The following is an 18,645-nucleotide window of genomic DNA, read 5'->3' on the forward strand; positions in this document are numbered from 1 at the left end:
TAGCTGCTTCAAATCATCACTGCAGATGTTTGGTTTTTTTTTTTGCTTTTTCCAGCTGAGATAGTCTGAGTAATGCCTGCATAGTCACACTTATTATTTCCTCAATATTACTACATGAAAGAAATAACTCCAAGTACGTCATCGTCATCAATCTAAATGACGTGTGTGTGTTTCTGTGCGAGTGTCCTGGAGGGAGGCAGGGATGGGAGGGAGGGTCGGGGTTGTATTGTAGGTTTGACGATATATATAAAGTGTCCGCTGGCTGGAGAAACAAAGCAGAAGGAGGCACGAGACAGAACAATAGAAGCATCTGAATGGGCTGCGAGTGAACGAGGAAAAACCACGCCAGATTTGCAGTCACCAGATCAGAGGTCGGAACTCGTCAAAGAAAAAACCAGCCCGGCTTCCCTCCATTTAAGTTTGAGGAACGTGCGAAGATGATGTGGAGATTGACTCTTGCCCTGGCGGTGGTGTGCAACTGCGTGAAGGCTGACGTGATGAGCCGGCTGATCCTACCGAGGGACTATGGGGTGAAACTGTGCGGGAGGGAGTTTATCAGAGCCGTCATTTTCACCTGCGGCGGCTCCCGGTGGAAACGATCCACGGAGGGGGACCTGGGTGAGTGGAGGCTGCTGCTCGATTTTTTGCGCTCGAGTGCAACAGGAGTATGACTAAAAATAACACCAAAAATCTCTCTAAGACATAAGAAATTTACACTGAAGCATGTGTAGAAAGGTTATTTGAATATAGGGTGAAGTTACTGTCCTAAATTTCTAAAGATATAGTCTGTATTATATTTAAGCATCACTCATGTAGTTCCTTTTTCTACTTCTCAGCATCCTTTATCATCCTACTCTTAATTGCAACAATCTTTATCTTCAGTCCTTGCTGCTTTTGTGTTAAATAACTACATTAAACAGCAACTTCTTGGCTCTCTTTCTGCTTGTAGATCCCTACCAGTTGAGCTCCCTCAGCGACGTTACAGAGCAAGATGACCACCAAGCCTGGCGACGCGCCGCAGACCTCGCAGAAATCCACTCTCCTGTCCACGTCGCGTCCTCTTTCTCCCTTATGGACCTCCTGGCTCTTTACCGGGCCGCTGGAGACATTCAGCAGCGGTCGCCGGGCGTCCCAGACCCGACGGGGGACTCTGCAGATTTAATCGAGCGAGAGGGGAACCTGGGAGGTGCAGCTGATTGGCCCATGGCAAGCAAGAAGAAGAGGAACTTTTCTCTGGGAGTGGCGGGGATGTGCTGCACCCAGGGCTGCACCAAGAACGATATCGGACGCTTGTGCTGAGGGACGAGGAAAAAAGGGGGCGGGTCGGGGGAGAAAGGGTGTCGTGGCATGAAGCTGGCGCGATGTGCATTAATGGGAAGCATCCAGCTGTACAAAGACATAAAGAGGAGGAGGAGGGCGAGTTTACATCTGCTGCTCCCGCTCGTGTCTCCTCATCACTCCAGCTTCATGCCTCTCAGTCATGCTTTATTCATTGTCCTCTATTATTTGATATTTCGTTTCAAAAAACAAATAAAGATCACATTCTGTATGTGCTGTATGTCACCCTGTCCTCGAATAAATTTTAAATACTGTGTTAATATGAAGCAGCAGCATCGTATGTTGTTTTGAGCAGACTGTGGCCTGCAGACAGTCTGACCGGACTCCATTCATACTAATACACGACAATATCACACGTTAATGTCATTTAGGCAGCTGTGAACATATTGGTGGGCCTTGTTCACAACATTACGGCCGCCTGATCATTTTCTGTCAACGCCTGGAGGATGGTACAGTGAAGGAGAGCATGTTTTAAAGCTTCCCTTTAACCCTTTCGTAACCAAACAGAACAAGCATTTGACGTCCGAATAAACCAGAACAATACAACAAACGCTCTAAATGTAGAAATCATTTAACAGAACATTGACTGTTCCGCTGTTTGGAATGTACACAACATATCTCTGTTAAATATTTACATCTTTCTCAACATTAAACTATGATGTAAAGACATCAGGCTCACTTTCATTCTCACTGAAACAAACTAAAATCAAATTAAACGCATGGAGAAAGCATCACGCGATTATGCATCTTCTCTTTTTATGAAAATCTTTGGATACATAATTCACAAGTAATTTGAGGTTACACAGAAATGCACAATAGTTGAGCACAAAAAAAAAAATTAAATCTTAATAAACCCGCAATCTTCATCGAAGCTGCTTCACTCAAAAAGTTCAATTCTCCACACACTTTTCCTGAAAGAAATATTTCTGATGGCCAGATCAGTAGAAATAGTGTCCATAGTGGGCATCCGGGCAAACACAACACTTTGCTCTGTACAGTGACTCATTGCTAATGATGTGAGAAGGTATCCTTGGCATTGCTTTTAATGGCAGACAACAACCTTGGAGAGTTTTTTAATCACATTTGAAAAAAAAAAAGAAAAAAGAATGATGCTATAGCACAAACTGCATTCTGTCTCCTCCCACCAGCCTCAAATAATGACCAACCAGCTCCTTCATTCATTAGCATCTGGTACATAAAGTCTTAAACATTCAAATTCTAAAAAAAAAACAACAAAAAAAGAATAATTCCCTTGTGACCACAGATACACTTGTGGTGGATAATGCGATGCACGTCGACACATTCACAGACTGTTCAACAACTTGAAATGGTTGAGAAAATAATGACATGAACACAAATCAAAGAAGTAAAACCACAGCTTGAAACAGCAAAATGCTGCAGAAAAACAAAGGCACCTCTTTTCACGACTTTTCCCCAAGTACAACATTCAACTTTTCACATTAGGTATTTACAGGCAGATAGTATAGCCCTGTGACATTCAAAACTTCATCCTGTATTTATAAAATATATACCTGGTAATTATTCATTACAAAGCCTGGTTTCCTACAAAACAACATTACGTGACTCTAACGTATATACAGAGTTCTCAAAGAGATTAATGAGCAGGTATCGTTTTATCTCTGATATGTTTCTTTTTTCTCCCACATTGTAAGAAATGATGTAAACAAAAGACAATCCCAACCTTGACTCTGTGGCTTTACCAACTCAAAGAACCATCCTCAGTTTGTAATGAAAGTCTGTAAAGTCCTCTGTAGCAGAAGATATCTGTCCCAATAACACTTGTAGAGGTCATCATGATGGGTCCTCTTTGGTAGAAATGATGCCTTCCATCTATGGACTCTTAAAGTCTTGAAAAAGTCAACTAAGAGTCTGTTTGGGCATCAGCAGGAGGAAATCTCCTCAGTTCTTCATCAAATGTTTCATAAAATTCATGAAAGCAGAGACGTACATGAGCAGTGAGGTTCAGTTCTGGTGAATCTGGAGGTGAATTTAAGAATCCCATGGCCTCTTTGGTGATATAAAGTAACTTTCTGCTCACTTTACAACAATAAAAGCACCAAAATGTTGCTGCTTTTAAACACTCAGCACAGTTGAACAAAAGTCAATGCCTATTTCTGAATTTGGAAAACACAACACATACAAATAAAATAATTTTTCCCAAAGTAAAATGTTCTTGAAGGCATTAGAAATTAAGTTTCATTTGATGTCGGCCATGAATGTAGTGTATGCTTTGTTCATTTAATTTGTATTCTTGGCGTGGCTGTAGAAAGACGAAGGTAAACTGCTGAGAAAGTGAGTGTCACCACCCAAATCTCCGCAGTAAAACCAGGCACTTCATTCTGAAGGTGAAAGACTCACGCAGGGTTCAGGGATCATCCATCCTTGAGGCCGTCTCGTACGGTCTCCACACTCTGAATTAACGTCTTGAAGGTTGGCCGTCGGCTCGGATCTTTGCTCCAGCACTCCATCATGACCTTGTGGATCTGAAAAAGCATCAGAATGAGAACATTAATAGTGACAAAGGCAAGTAAACATATAAAAGTGATGCATACTTCAAGAACAAAGGCATAACACATCTCTGTGAATGGTACTCTTCACCAGTTTGTGCCAGACTGAAATCTTCCGCCGACTACTGGATGACTGAAACTAAATCTGGAGCCGATATTGTGGTGGAATAATCCTACTGATTGTGACGCCTTGACTTTTACTTCACATTTGTGCTTCTGAGTGTAACGTTTTAGGAACAATCAGATGAGAAGTCATAATATTTAATACCCAACTCCACCAGAATGGATTGTAATTATTGGGCAATCCCTTAGGAGTTTATCTAGCACCATCATTAGGTGGAAATTTAGATTTGTCTACTTTTTGGGGTTTATGACCAATTAAAGACTGCAATCAGGACCAGCTGTACTTTGTGTTTGGTGCTTATTAACAAAGGCAAGTAAGATCTGGAACAGTCTTTCACTCTCCAGTTGGGAGTGTCCCACGTTATCAACCTTCAAAATTCACCTTAAACAGCAGCTGAAAGGGAACCAGTCTTGCGACAATTGACCTTTAACTTCTTTGTGTATTTTCTGTAATGTGCTTTTATTGTGACCTATTGTAGTTTTATTGTGAAATAGTGTCCTTGTATTGTGACATATTCTTTTATTGCGACCTTCTGTCCTTTTATTGAGAAATTGTCCTTATATTGTGACCTATTGTGCTTCTATTGTGACTTATTGTGCTTTCATTGACCTATTGTCCTTTTATTGTAAAATATTGCCTTTTGAATAGATTTTAAAACTTTATAAGCAAGTAGCGAGTTTACATTGCCCTTAAGCTATCAAACCTTTTTAATTAAAACATAAAAAGAAAAAAAAGGATCTTGCAGCTTTTAGAGCAGAAGTGCCCCACCAGTAGACCATGGGCTGATCCCAAGTCCAGGAGGGTTGTAGGAAAAAAATTATTATTTTTTTTTTCATGTGAGACTGTATGTTTTGTTGTGCACCCTATCAGTCACTGAAATACTTCCACACAAAGAACTATTTAAAAAAGCGAAAAAGTAAAAAGTACGTCTTGTTTAACCTATGGTAGCGCGTGACATGAATGCCTGGAAGTTGACAGCTGTCAATAGTAGCTAGCAGCTAGCAGTTAGCGATCAGAGCGGTTACTACTCCTAAACGTGAACATGGCCGAAAGGAAACGAGCCAAGACACACTATTTTCACCCTGAATAGGAGGAGGATTATTTTTTTGTTTACTCTCATTCAAAGTCAGCATGTAGTCAACATGATGAGTTCAGGGAACACGTTTAAAAGCAAGCTACAGCTGATGTCCAGCAGGCTGCAGAGCAAATTCCCTCACATGCGAGCAGAACTACAACGTCGAGGTAAAAGTGTGACACAGCTTGACCATACACGTTATGAGGAGCATGTTCAGAGCATCTCCTCAGAGTTTGAGAGACGTTTACTGACTTGACATCCATCAAGCCTGTAGGCAGCTATATGTGTTATCCATTTGGTGCAAGTACTGATGTTGGTGACATAATTGCAGCCAAAGTCAAATCACTTTTCGACTTGGAAAGCTCCGCTCTTGAGGATGAGATTCTGACATTGCAAAATGACATTGAGACCAAAGTCAGATCAACATCTGCTCAATTTGGAGAACATGTGGTGTTCTGGAATCTACTGGTGGACGAGAAGTAGCCCTGGCCAGAAGATGTGCCTTGGAACTGATAGCTCTTTTTGGATGAACTTATTTGTCTGCTTTCTTGCTCATGAAAATCATCAAGACCAAGTACAGATCAGCACTGACTGATGACCACCTGCAGCCTGCCTACGCCTTGCAACCACCTCCTACACTCCTGACTACGAGAAGCTAGCCTCCTCCCAGTTCCAGGTATTCACTAAGGTAGGAAGTGTTTTCCTTTTTCAAACTCAGATCTACCTGTTCTGTATCTCGTTTATTTTTGTTTAGTTCATATTAAGGTCGGTTGTGGCTATTGCTCACCATGCAGATTGACATGGGTGTGTGTGAGAGAGGAGCAGAGAGAGTGGGTTTGTGCTACAGCGCACTATGCAAACTGACAACTGTGTGAGGAATTTGTGTGTTTGAGAGAGGGAAGGTTTGTGATATGATGTTGAGTGGTTGTGTGACAACAAGAAAATGTGTTGTTTGGTTAGTTACTGCAGGCTGGAAACGACGTGTGTGGTTTTGCGATGTTGACACCAGACCGGTAGATCTCGGGAGGCTGGCTATTTGGAAAGTAGATCTTGGGTCAGAAAAGGTTGGGCACCCCTGTTTTAGAGTGCGTATACAGTTACTGACCTCCTTTGGGCAATTATCTGGAGCAGGTAACCTAAATCCCCGTGTCAGCAGGTCAATGAGATGGTAGACTATCATCTGGCCTTGCTTTTCATTTCCCATCTTGTCCATAAACACCTAGAACAGACAACATGTATTTTATTTCACTTGAGAGAAAGCAGCTTGGTAAAAACTAAACATTTCAAAAATGGTATTTCCTGTTATTGAGGACTATCAACAGATTTTTTTTAGTAACACTACAAATTAATTACACTGAATTTTTTTTTAGCTTGATTAAGCAACTTAGAGGGGTGCCAAGGAAATTAAGAATAAAATGGGACATGAAACAACATCTGAAATTAACTTCAAAATATGAAAAAAGAGTTGCAGTACCGCTGGTGGGCTGCAGTTCTTGTCACTGTAGGTGAAGAGCTCATAGAGGACGACACCAAAACTCCAAACATCTGATCCCACAGAGAACTTACTCTCTGTCAGAGACTCTGGAGCATACCTGCAAAACACCACAATATATTACAGACACAGTTCATAGCACACATAATGCTCACAGATCATCTTACGTCAGAACTTGTGCTACATCACACGTTACCAAGGAGGAAGGATTCGTAGAAGTAGGCACATTTAGAGAAGTCGTACAAAAGCAAGATCTAATCTTTGTTCTTGTGTGAATGATATGATCTTATCTCAAACACCAGTATTTGAAGAACAGTCACAGAGGTTAAAATGTTTATCACGACTGTGGGAAAACCAGTCAGCAACATTCAGACATGTAAATTCCTTATCTTCATAACAAAACTTTTTAGACTGATAAGAAAATACGCAGCGTGGTCCTCACCAGAAGATGGGGCTTTCCCCGGGCTCTTTGACGGTGTAGTACTCCTTGTCCTGCGGCAGCACCTTGGTCAGGCCAAAATCACCTATCTTTACTCTCATCTCACTCTCCACCAGAATATTTCTAGTAGCCAGGTCTCGGTGAATGTAACGCTTGGTGGCGAGATAGTCCATACCCTGGAAGAAGTGCATGTGTCGTCACTAGTAGATAAACAATAAGCACTAAATACACTGAACTCCAGCTCCAGCTTTAGTCCAACTGTTGAACTGTTTCATTGAGTCAGTTCACACATATGAAGAGACAGGTGACAAATTAAAGGAAAAATGTGAATAAATAAGTGTTCTGTGGTGGGTTTTAAAATGAAGAAGAAATATCGAAGTGACTTCAAAAGAAGGTTCATTGTTGGGACGCAGATGGCAGGAGCTTCAGTCATGACTACTCCTCTAGCATTTCAATAGGAACTGTGACTGACATCTGCACTTGAATTATGGATGAGACATCAGCAAACAGGGCATAAAAATGATGTGAATCATATGCTATACCATTCACAGGCACCAGATCTCAACCCAACTGATCATCTATGGTGGATTTTAGACCAATGTGTTAGACAGCGCTCTTCACCATCGTCAAAACTCCAATTAAGGGAGTATCTTTTCTCTTCCATCCCTCCACTTGAGGTCTAGAGACTTGCCACTTCAGTGCCAAGGAACACTGAAGCTGTTCTGGCTGCATTTAATGGCCAGACACCTAACTAAGATACTTTACGCTGGTTTTTCCTTCAGCTTGTAACCCATCTGTATGTATTAGTATAGTAGTGAGGATTAAAAAAAAATCTGTACAACAGACCGTGCCATGCTACCTTGCAAATCTGTGACGCATAGTGCAGCAGTTTCTTGGAATCAAAGTGGTCCTTGTGCTTGATGAGATAATCTCTCAAGCTGCCGAAGGGGAGATATTCCATGATGAGCCGGAGGTTCCTTCGTCCTGCCAAAAGAAGGAAGTTGAGTGTTATATTAAAGAGAGGAAACATGACGTGTGAGCGGAGGAGTTGCATTTCTGAGAAAACACGGATTTATTTGTTTCATGGACATGGCCATTGAAGCCCCAGGCAGCAAATGTGTGGAAGGCATTATAAAGCATTACAAAATCTGCCGGGGAGGTAAGATTGAATCAAAGTACAGTTTTAGGCCATTCAGATCAAGTTTAGTCTTTCAGGAAAAAACCTTACAGGGAACAGAGTGACCAAACCGCTGGCTCCAAACTTTTTGGGCTGGTGATTCTTAAAATAGTACATCTACTTTCCGTGACCATTCATGTTTCTGGCATCCTCAAAGCATAAATTCTGATCAACAAAGGCTGAATTTTCCTTCTCATATTCCATCATTCAAACGAGTTTCAGGGATATGAAAAGCCAAAGATCTCTCAGCATAGTCTGTGTAACAGAAATATACATTTTTTTCTTTCAAATTCAATAAACCATACTGTGAACCCTGAGGTTGAGACTGTTTGGGGGGTATTAAGAATAAGAAATCTCAAATTCTCTAAATAAAACCATAAACCTAGTTGTACAAGATTGAGGAGACAACAGGCAGAAAGATAACTAATCCCTTTGTTGTGGCTTCCTGATCATTTCATACAGCAAACATATATATCAGTGTGTTCTTACCTGCACTGTAACATACTCCTTTGTATTTGACTATGTTTTCATGCTGGAGCGATTTGAGGATATCGATTTCCCGCTCAAAGTCTCGGAGGTGCTCAGCTGTACTGTGCTGGAGCTTCTTCACGGCCACCACCTCCCCTGTGCTGTCCTGCAGGGGGTCGTACCTGCACATCTCCACACTGCCGAAGTTTCCCTGGAGTGTGGAGCCAAAAGGGACAGAGAGATCAAAAGTTTGGATTTCACTCAGCAACAATTATCATTTTTAATGCAGCAAAACACAAAATATGATTAGTGCATAATGGCGCTTTCCCATCAATTAGGGTGGAATTAATGAGCTGCTGAATCACAAGAAGAATCAGCTGTTACAGAAAAACTATAAATATCATCAAATTTAACAGTAAGAGTTCTTCAGAAATTATTTTTGTCCTCATCCAATAGTGCTGGACGCAACTCATAAGTGTGGAAAATATAAGAAGTGATGGTAAGTCATTAGGCTTAATTTATCTGAACCACATTAACACGTTAACACACTGACAGAAGCATAAATGAACTCTGAGGAAGGAGAAACTTTCAGGAACATTAGCAAATGTTGCATGTTTCTCATATTACGTAAAAATCTTTTTAAAGCATGAACAAACATTTTTAGAGATACTTAGTAACCTGGGTATCAAAACTGAAGATAAGCAATTAACCCTCCTGCTGTCTTCATTTATGAACACCAAAAAAAATTGTTTCCTCGTCTGAAAAAAATCCCAAAATTCAGCAAAAATAATCCCCAAATTTCTGAAAAATTTGCAAAACCTTCAGGAAGAAAATTCCAATAATTCATTTCCCTTAAAAGTTTTATTTTAAAAAAATCCCCCAAATTTGGCAAGAAAATATTTTCAAAAAATGAGTAAAAAACTTCCAATAAAATCCTAAAAATATCTAAAGTGATTACATATATATCAGTAAAACTTCTAATATTTTCTTTAAGAACATTCACAAAAAAACAACCAAAATCAGTGAAATTTGCTACATTCTTCACATTTTTTCCACCAAAAATGTTCAAAGATTTCCCAAAAATGTTGAAAATGTGGACATCAGAAGTTTCACTGTGAAAATATATTTTTTTTCCACATTTTCAAACTTTAAAACGGGTAAATTTTGACCCGCAGGACAACACAAGTGTTAAAAACATACATTTGAAGTGATAATTTTAATACTTTGAAGGCGATAAAAGGAAGGACACTCTTCAAAAATATATAGTGTGTGCGTGAATGTCTCACTTTGCCCAACTGCTTGAGAAAGATGAGGTGCCTCTCTTCAAACTGGGCGGGTTCCTGGCTCTCAGAAGTCCACGGGAAGCCGAAACCTCGTGTCCTGCTGGGCATAATGTCGCTCTCCACCAGCAGCTCATAGTCTGGAACAAGATGCAATAAAGTTTTATACAAAATCTTGATAAAATCCAAGATGTGAAATGTGTTGGTGTGGCACAAAATTTATCTTCCTACCTGGCGTGAAGAGACTGTTGAGATCTCTGATAACTGCCCTGAATGAGGGTCGGTGTGAAGGCTCATAGTCCATACAGCAGTTTATCAGATTGGCCAGTTCTGTCCATTTGGGAGCTGGCAGCTGATGTCTGTCCTCGTAAAACAAATTCTTCTGTACAAGAAAAGGAACAAAATAAAGGACCTGCATGTTTTCATGTTGGGATAGACAATGATGAAGGTGCTACAGAGAAAGGATACTCAGTTTGAAGACAAATAGTTTATGTTATATATTCTCTCTTGTACTTCTGATTTTAAAACAGAAATGTTGTCGTTCAACATTTTGTGAAATAGGAGTATTTGCTTTTTTTTTAGGTACTAGATGAGAAGTTTGATACTACTTTCATATGTGTAGCAGTAGCTGCAGACAGCAGGCAGTTAGCTGAACTGAGCAAAATAACAAAACTGTGGAGAACAAAAGTAAAAATAAAACAAGTAAAAATCTAACTTCACTAATTAACTTGTGATGCCTCATTTTGTAATTTGTCTCAAACTATTTGTAAAAAGACCTTGGAAAATGCTTTTTGTCCATAACCAGAGACATCCTTGGTTCAGGTGATTCTACTGTTGACAATTAATTCATTTTGTCCACAATGCTGAAGTCTTCTTTTAATATAAAACATTCTCAGTAATTAAATAAGAACAGTCAAACAGCAGTAATCAACTGATTCTTTGTTTCTGTGACCTTTGAGCAGTCCAGTGTGCTGAGTGGTTTGTCTCCACCGCTGCAGATCTCCCATAGGGTGGTCCCAAAGCCCCACTTGTCTGTGGCTAAACTCAGATTTTGAGGGTTTTCGATACACTCAGGGGGCACCCAGGGGATTCGCTCCACTAAAACTGAACGGCAGAAGGAGATGGATAAGTTATAAACATACAGCAAAGAGGGAGAAAATGAAAGAAAAGTTGGTGCACATTATTCCCACATGGCATCTCTCAGTGGTACATTTCCAAGACATGAATCCATGTTTCTCACCTTCTCTGGGCAGCACAGTGATGCTGATACCAGGATCACTCAGCTTGATGAAGGGCAGGCTGCCCGTTTTCCGATCCTCCTCTCTGATCAAGAGAACATTCTTGGCACAAACATTTCCATGAATGAGGTTCTTGTCCTCCTGTGTGCAAAAATGACAGAAAACTGGTTAACATTAAGCAAAGAAAACCCAGCCTTTTCTTTCATTTAGCTACGTGGAAATGTGTGTTGGTAGTCTTACCAGGTAGTGCATAGCCCAGGCTAGCTGCTTGGCCACTTCGAGCTTCCAGGTGATGTTCACACAGCTTTTGTTCTTTTTCAGATACGTGTCCACTGAACCAAACTTGCCATACTCCTGCACCATCATGTCTGACAGGTAGATTAGCAGGGACATCGTGTTATTTACCGTTTAGAATTTAGTTACTCATATCCATGTAGAATAGATTCTCAGCAAAATTCTACTGAAAAAACATAAATTTAACCAAGTTGCCACCTATTTCCTGTTTTTTCAACGACACATTGGTAGCAGTCACAGGCAGACATGTTATTGAGACACAACAGAACGGTTTCCGTCCATCACTCTTTTCATTTTTTCAAATCTGTTTCAGCTCAGTATTCATAAACCTCATTTTGGTTTCTTCTGAACTATAAGGCTGTCAATGCCACATATGCTCTTATTTATCATGAAAAAGTTTAGCATACCTTGAAATGCACTTAGTCAATTTTTAACTTTTCTTTTGTTTCATTCTAATCTTGTTTCTACTGTCCTGGCTATGATTTCCTCCTTTCAGAATTTTCAAAGGCTTTAAATCACGCTGTTTGTAACTGTGCGCGCAGTTGCAGGTGGAGTAAGACTCCAGATTATGGTAGCCCCTTAGCAAGTAGTTGATCCCAGGGACTTAATCGGGTCAGAATGGAGAATCAGGTGAGGACACAAAGTGTGTCAGCAGGTCAGAAACCTTTTTTCTGTTTCAGCATCTCTAAAATCAGTGCAACTGTTCGAACCTTTTCTCTTTTAGGAGTCTATTTCTATCCATTCCTCGTGGATATTTGACTGACCACTTTACTCGGTAAAATTAAAGATTTGTTGGTCATTTTATCTACACAGAAGTAAATGTAAGTATCCTGTTTGCATGTCACTGTGACTATAACCTCAGTGCTCTGTATATATATACATACTTACTCTCATCGCCGCAAACACAAATGCCGTAGTTGAGGAGTAAGTGCTTGTGGGACAGCTGGCTCATCATACTGGCAGCTTCAAAGAAGGACTATGAGGAAGAAAATGACAGAGGAGAATGTTAATGTGGACCTTATAATGATTCGACTTGATTATTTCATTGGATTGACTTTATTATTGACTCATTTGATCGGTCAGCAAACCTCTGAATAGCTGCGGTGAGCCTTGTCCAGGATCTTGATAACGACGTCTATCTGGTGAACCTCTCCGTAGTCTCCCAGCTCCTTCCTCACACCGCAGAAGATCTTGGTGAAAGTTCCTTGGCCCAGACTGTCGTTCTGAAACACAGTTTAATTGTCGCATTACAGGAAACCACATTGGAAAGGAGCACATTTTCTAAACTATTCTCTAACCAGTGTCATCTACTCATAAAGTCAAGATGTAGTACTGAAAGTCAGCGCTGAGATAAGGCTGACTTTGATTTGTTCTTGATAAAAATGTATGGAACAGTACTTATAATAACAGACTAACGCATATTTTGTCATCTGAAATATAAAGTATAAGACAAGCAAAAACTGGAAGGGATGTACTTTAACTTAATCTCAGTTAAAAAGTCAATACAGGGATCCTCTCAAGCCTCACAGATCCTAGATCACAGATCCTAAGGGTGAGAAACCAACACAATAAATCTTCAAGGGTCTGTAAATGCAGCACAGAATTCAACATTTTCTTTCATGTTGTGCTAAGATACAGATTAAAGATGAAAAAAATACATTATATTAGGATCTCAAGGGTGCCAAAGCTCTAAACCAAATCTACAAACAAGTGGAAGATCAAAACAGGAAGTTGAAAAAAGAGATGGTGAATCTGCTGAACCCTGAGTCTAAAGACAAAATAATAATCCACAATAAAAGACGTTGTACTCTCTGACTAGGGAAACGGCTTGTGTGGTTTTCCTGTGACAGACCTGTCACATAAAACCGGAAATACTCAGGTAAGAAAAAATAGGGTAAGACGGAAATGGGACAGTCAGTAAGGCGGTGTAAACAGGGCTGAGTCAACACACTGAATGCACTTACTCAATGCAATTGATGCTGAGCTACAGTAGGTGGATCAGTTTAGAGAGCAGCAACCTCACTGACCCTGCATGAGTCCTTCTCGTCCTCTCTGATCAAAAAGTCTTTAATATCCTTTCAGCATACGGTCATCAGGGAGGAAACTAGAATTCTGCACCTTGTTTTAGCTCCGTTTTCCGGCTTTAGTATTCTCAGAGAGAGGACATTCTTGTTGACTGTTTTATGAATGAAGACATGCATACGATTTCTTCTATATGGTGGAAAGAATGATTCAAATGCAGACAATCCTGTAGGGAAAAGACTGACTAGTAGAACTACTCGTACAGGTCACTGTATTGAATTATGATACTAAGTTAGTGTTGCGTGTGCATATAGGAGAGCTGCAGAAGGAGGACTGTATTCTCAGATTTCCGTGGCTTTGTTTGCTTTATCCAGATTTCTGCCTACAACATCTATTTTTGCATTTGCACTCAGTGTTCTTTCACAATTGCAAAGACACACACCTTTCACATATGTGCAGTTCTTGCCCAGATTTGCACATATGTAAACTTAGAACGTATCTGTTCAGGGCAAAATAGTAATAATTTTCAATACAGTTTGAGTTTCCTGCAAAACAATATCCGTATGAGAAACAAGACATTCCACATCTAGTCCTATACATGACTACAAACTGAATAATTGACTAGGCCCGCATGTGTTCAACCTGTTTTGTGCTGTCAGGAGGAGCTGAAGCAAGAAGTCAGAAATGGTTATCTTACAATGACAAGGTCCTCTTTTCGGATCTTGTGAAAGACCATCTGGCTGATGTGCTTGTGGAGTGAAGGAGACAGAGGAGCTTCTGCCCCTTGATTATTTCTGCACACCAGCAGGTTGGATTTATCTGAACAAAAGTAAAGACAAACATCTGTTAGGATCAGTCAAGGTCAGATTCTTACATTACATCTGATTACCACTAAAGTAGGGCCGTTGATTTTCAGTGATTGACACTTAAATGACTAATTTGAGCACAATTCTTATTCTTAGTCATGAAAATCAGCATTAATAAAACCTCGGGGCTTTGTTTTTTGACCCTCAACTTTGATCAGAAATGTGATTTCCACATTCAGAAACCTGGTTAAGGAACTATTGAGTCATTAGGATTCATTAGTAACTCCATTAAATCTCCACAGAGATATAATTATTATTATTATTATTTTTTGCTGAGACCTACTACAACAAACCTACTTTACACCCTGTCCAATAATGTCATTGCTTCTGCTGTTAAAAGCTATACAATACTAATTAAATATTAATGCATGTCAGTGATTCAGTATTTCTTCACTAATTCTCATATTTGACTTCACCCTCGATGATGCAGTAACTACTTGCACATATTTATGATTGAAAAGCTGGCATGGGAGCGTTTAAAAATCAAGACGGAGTTCTAAAATGAAACCAAAGGGAGGTCATTACGAGCTGCCATGTGCTGGATGATTTTAATGCTGAACACCGGATCCAAGAATAGCAGCCAATTGCAACTGCATAAGCTATGATGTGCTATAGTCTACCAAATCAAGCCTCTGAATAAAGATGCAGTGCTGTGCAGTCTGCATTGTCTAAAATTCAACAACTTATATGCATATTTACAAAATAACAAAATAATAATGCCAAGGGTTCCTATAGGGACACTTGTGGAGCTCTAAACTTTGTACATTATGCAGGATGTGTACTGGATAACATTTGTGAGCTTCAGATTAGTGGAAAAAAGCATTCGGGTAAGTCTGACCTCATTCTTATGTTGTCCATTTATCCCTACCCCCACTTAGAACTATAAGACTATCACAGGATGTACAACTTTTAACAAGTTTGATAATAGATCCATATTCCATATAAAGAATGCTGCTGACCATATTTGCAGGTTTGCAAAAACTGCTTTTAAAGTGTTTTTAAAAGAGCAATAATTTTGAATTAACACATCCCTCCATGAGGAAGCGTCTTGACGAGCCGACTCATATTTTGAAACAAGAGAATTTCATGCATTTCACTTTGTATGCGTTCTTTAACATGCTAGCTTGTCTGTCAATCACACATACATGCATATTTGTGTGGATTTGAACTCTGACCTTTGGGGCTCGGTGGGCAACACCTGGTCAGCTGAAATGTGTACCCATCAGTACGGAGCGCTTCCTTTTGGTAGCAGTGCAGAAGTTCCCTGAGAGAGCCAAAGCTCCTCTTGGCACCGCTCAGAATGTACTCTCCTGCATCCGTCTTCATGATCTGACAGTGCTTGTAGTCCACCATAGTTTCATACTGAAAAGCAAAAGAAAAATGCTCACAGTTGAGTTGTGCTGAATGTGTGAATATTTTTCTGACTGACTATGAAGGACGCTCCCTGTGTCTCTTGATGTTTAAGTAACTGTCGATCAGGACACAGAGCTGAACTTTCTTAACCTTAACTTGTGAGTTCAACCAACTTTGCAGAAATTAATCTGTTATGAAACACATTGGGCTAAATTCAGTTCATGCAAATATATGCAAACAGATATGCTTTTCTCACAGTATAACACTGGCCAGCTGATGGATGGTCTGCCCTCATGTGGAAATCAAACCTTACTGCTCCCTCCAGTGGTTGTAAATATGGTCAGTATTTAAGAAGGTACACATATGCGTTGCCTGCATTTTGGAGGACTAGTGAACAAATACAATTTGATTTTTAGGAACAGCTGAATGCAGTGATGTAGCAGTTACTGTGAAGTTAAACATCTTCCTTTTTTACTTGCACAACAACTGTCTGCAAAGGAAGAGATAATGTGACAGTCTGGATGTCTACAGTCTTCGGCTGCAGAAGCGAGTACATAATGTCAATCATTTAGCAGTAAAGTCGCAGGTTCAAAATGCAGTATTTCGCACCAGTGATGAGCAGAACAGTACTCACCCCCACCACAAAGGACATAAAGTACTTGTCATAGTCTCTGGGACTGCAGCGAAGGATGTAGAGGCCCTGGTGGTTACCGGAGCGACACAGTTTACCAATAGTAAACTCCATCCTGTGATCAAAGAGACAGAAAGTGTTTCTGGGTGTGTGAATGGTCTGTAGCTGTGAATGAGAAAGAGAACATACATGACGTGCTGTATTTGTGCTTTGCTGAGATACTCACGACACAGGGCCATGGCAGTAGCTCTGAATGCACTCCAGAAGTCTTGGTGGAGCTATTTCTTTGCACAGGTAATGATGTGCGTCGGCGACCAGTCGGTAATATCCATCAACTAATGATACAAATGACAGGGCCTCTGCGAGCGAGTGAAACTCCAGTTCCTTAGTGGTCACACAGAGATAAAGAGTAATGAGGGGCAATTCAATTTAGGGGAAATCAAAACATCAAGTATGTGATTTATATTGTAAATCGGTGTGAACATTAGCTGAATTGCAATTTGTTTATTTACGCAATTATGGTTACAAATCTGTGGACTTCAAATAAAGAAAACTCCTAAGAAATTCACAAGCTTTCAAGCTTAAACATAAATATGACCTAAAACATTATCAAGTCTTAAAAGTAGAAAAAGAGAACCCAATTAAATATTCAAGACCAATATAGTATACTTGGTTATTTATTTAGTGAGGAAAAATGATTGGTTATTATATATCTGTACGTAGCAAAAGTATGTGGACCTCTAGAATTAGTAGGTAATTAAAGGTGTTAGAGTCAGCTGTTTTCAAGTAATGGGGGACAATCAGGTGTGAGTGGACACCCTGTTTTACATAAAGAACAGAGGATAACTGCGGAAGTAGCAGTGTATCATGTGACAAAGAGGTTTTCTATTTCAGAACTCTGAAAAACAGTTGTGGATGCTCATCAAGCTGGAACAGGATTTCAAAGTCATCTCTGAAGAGTTTGGACTCCACCAGTCCACAGTCAGACAGACAAATAGAAGAAATTCAAGACTGCTGTTAATCTCACCACAAGTACTCAGGCAACAGAGATCCTTCTAAAAGCAAGTCATTAGTCAAAGTGGTCACAAAGGAACACAGGGTAACTTCTAAACAACCAAAGTTCTCTCACACAGTGACTGATGTTAATGATCATCAGTCCACCATCAGGAAGACATTGAAAACACTGAACACAAGGAGAAAGTTATGGCTCTCCAAGAAGAACATTGCTGCCATCTGCAGTTAGATAAAGATCATGTGGGGAAAAAAATATTTTGTCGGAACATTTTGTTTGTCTGAGAATCATAATGTTCAGACAAATAAAACCATTGCATTCCAGCCTATGAACTCTAATCTGTGAAACATGGTGGTGGTGGTATCATGGTTTGGGCCTGCTTAGCTACATCTGGACCAAGGCGGTCTGCCATCATTAATGGAGCAAAAAAACTCTGAATTACACCACATCATCTGTTTGTGAACTGAATCTCAAGGGATGTGGGTCATGAAGCAAGACAGAAAACCTTAACAAACAATTCACTTCACTTAAGAATGGTTAAAGAACCATTATGTCAATGTTCTGTAAAGTCCTGACCTAAATCTAGTAGAAATGTTTTGAAGAAACTGATGCAAGCAGTTCATGTGAAGAAACTCACCAGCATCCTAGAGCTGAAGCTGTTCTATACAAACAGACGTACAAAAGTGATCAACAGTTCCTGGAAACCTCTAGTTGCGGTTATTTCTGCATTATCTGTAAGGGTCACACTCAAAGCAAAGGTTCGCAAAGTTTTACCACTCACAGATAAATATATGTATATAAAGATAGTGGATAATTTACCCCAATAAATAAATGACACTGTGGGCATACAGAACTCTGATATGAGTGACACTAAGTTTAACTGTTTATCTTCATGTCCATAACTAATCTATTCAAACAGGTAAAGAAGAGATCGAGCTCCCTGACCACATGGAAGTATGTATGTGGAATATTGCTTCAGTTAGCACACAGCAGTGAAAATGTTTATATAAGAGTAAAGCAAATAATTGTTTTACATTTTACAGTGACAGAGCAGGAAGAGCATAGAAGTAGCAGTCGTAGCATTAGTAGTAGAAATGTGTATTATACCAGAATATGGTTGTCCTGTCTGGTGAGGGTGACTATGCGGCTCTCTGCTGAGCCTTCCTTATTGCCCTGTTTGATGCTGATGTCAATCACCGCTGGGAAATCGCAGTACGTCTTTAGCTCCTGAAGAAACAAGAGGAGTACAAAATAGTAGTTTACATTTTTTATGAGATGAAGAAGCATGCATACACGCTCCATCTGTTG

The 18,645-nt window shown here is 40.0% G+C and overlaps 2 protein-coding genes across 2 annotated transcripts in view; one reads left to right on the top strand and one right to left on the bottom strand.

Moving 5' to 3' along the window:
- The first annotated feature begins 276 nt into the window (after positions 1-276).
- On the top strand, positions 277-1,604 carry rln1 (relaxin 1). Its single transcript, XM_022205405.2, has 2 exons — positions 277-618; positions 950-1,604. The coding sequence occupies exons 1-2, from the start codon at positions 438-440 to the stop codon at positions 1,297-1,299; spliced, it is 531 nt and encodes a 176-aa protein (XP_022061097.2). The 5' UTR covers positions 277-437; the 3' UTR covers positions 1,300-1,604.
- Positions 1,605-2,072: 468 nt separating this feature from the next.
- The window catches only part of jak2a (Janus kinase 2a), a 37,947-nt gene continuing 21,374 nt past the window's right edge, over positions 2,073-18,645 (bottom strand). The window contains exons 7-24 of the mRNA XM_022205404.2: positions 18,445-18,564; positions 16,552-16,709; positions 16,329-16,440; positions 15,517-15,703; positions 14,173-14,294; positions 12,542-12,676; positions 12,342-12,429; positions 11,400-11,527; positions 11,162-11,300; positions 10,874-11,025; positions 10,153-10,303; positions 9,928-10,061; positions 8,663-8,852; positions 7,856-7,980; positions 7,000-7,172; positions 6,540-6,657; positions 6,171-6,284; positions 2,073-3,842 (exon numbers count right to left, since the gene is read on the bottom strand). Of these exons, the coding sequence (XP_022061096.1) occupies positions 3,732-3,842; positions 6,171-6,284; positions 6,540-6,657; positions 7,000-7,172; positions 7,856-7,980; positions 8,663-8,852; positions 9,928-10,061; positions 10,153-10,303; positions 10,874-11,025; positions 11,162-11,300; positions 11,400-11,527; positions 12,342-12,429; positions 12,542-12,676; positions 14,173-14,294; positions 15,517-15,703; positions 16,329-16,440; positions 16,552-16,709; positions 18,445-18,564 (2,457 nt within the window). The 3' untranslated portion in view covers positions 2,073-3,731. The remainder of the gene's footprint in view (positions 3,843-6,170; positions 6,285-6,539; positions 6,658-6,999; positions 7,173-7,855; positions 7,981-8,662; positions 8,853-9,927; positions 10,062-10,152; positions 10,304-10,873; positions 11,026-11,161; positions 11,301-11,399; positions 11,528-12,341; positions 12,430-12,541; positions 12,677-14,172; positions 14,295-15,516; positions 15,704-16,328; positions 16,441-16,551; positions 16,710-18,444; positions 18,565-18,645) is intronic.

Source organism: Acanthochromis polyacanthus, chromosome 18 (assembly GCF_021347895.1).
Source record: "Acanthochromis polyacanthus isolate Apoly-LR-REF ecotype Palm Island chromosome 18, KAUST_Apoly_ChrSc, whole genome shotgun sequence".
In the NCBI taxonomy this organism is placed as follows: Eukaryota; Metazoa; Chordata; class Actinopteri; family Pomacentridae; genus Acanthochromis; species Acanthochromis polyacanthus.

Bases quoted from the DNA above. Each gene is read 5' to 3' on its own strand.
- rln1 (XM_022205405.2), top strand. From the start codon at position 438: ATGATGTGGAGATTGACTCTTGCCCTGGCGGTGGTGTGCAACTGCGTG. The intron at 619-949 runs GTGAGTGGAGGC...TTCTGCTTGTAG, and splicing joins ATCCACGGAGGGGGACCTGG to ATCCCTACCAGTTGAGCTCC.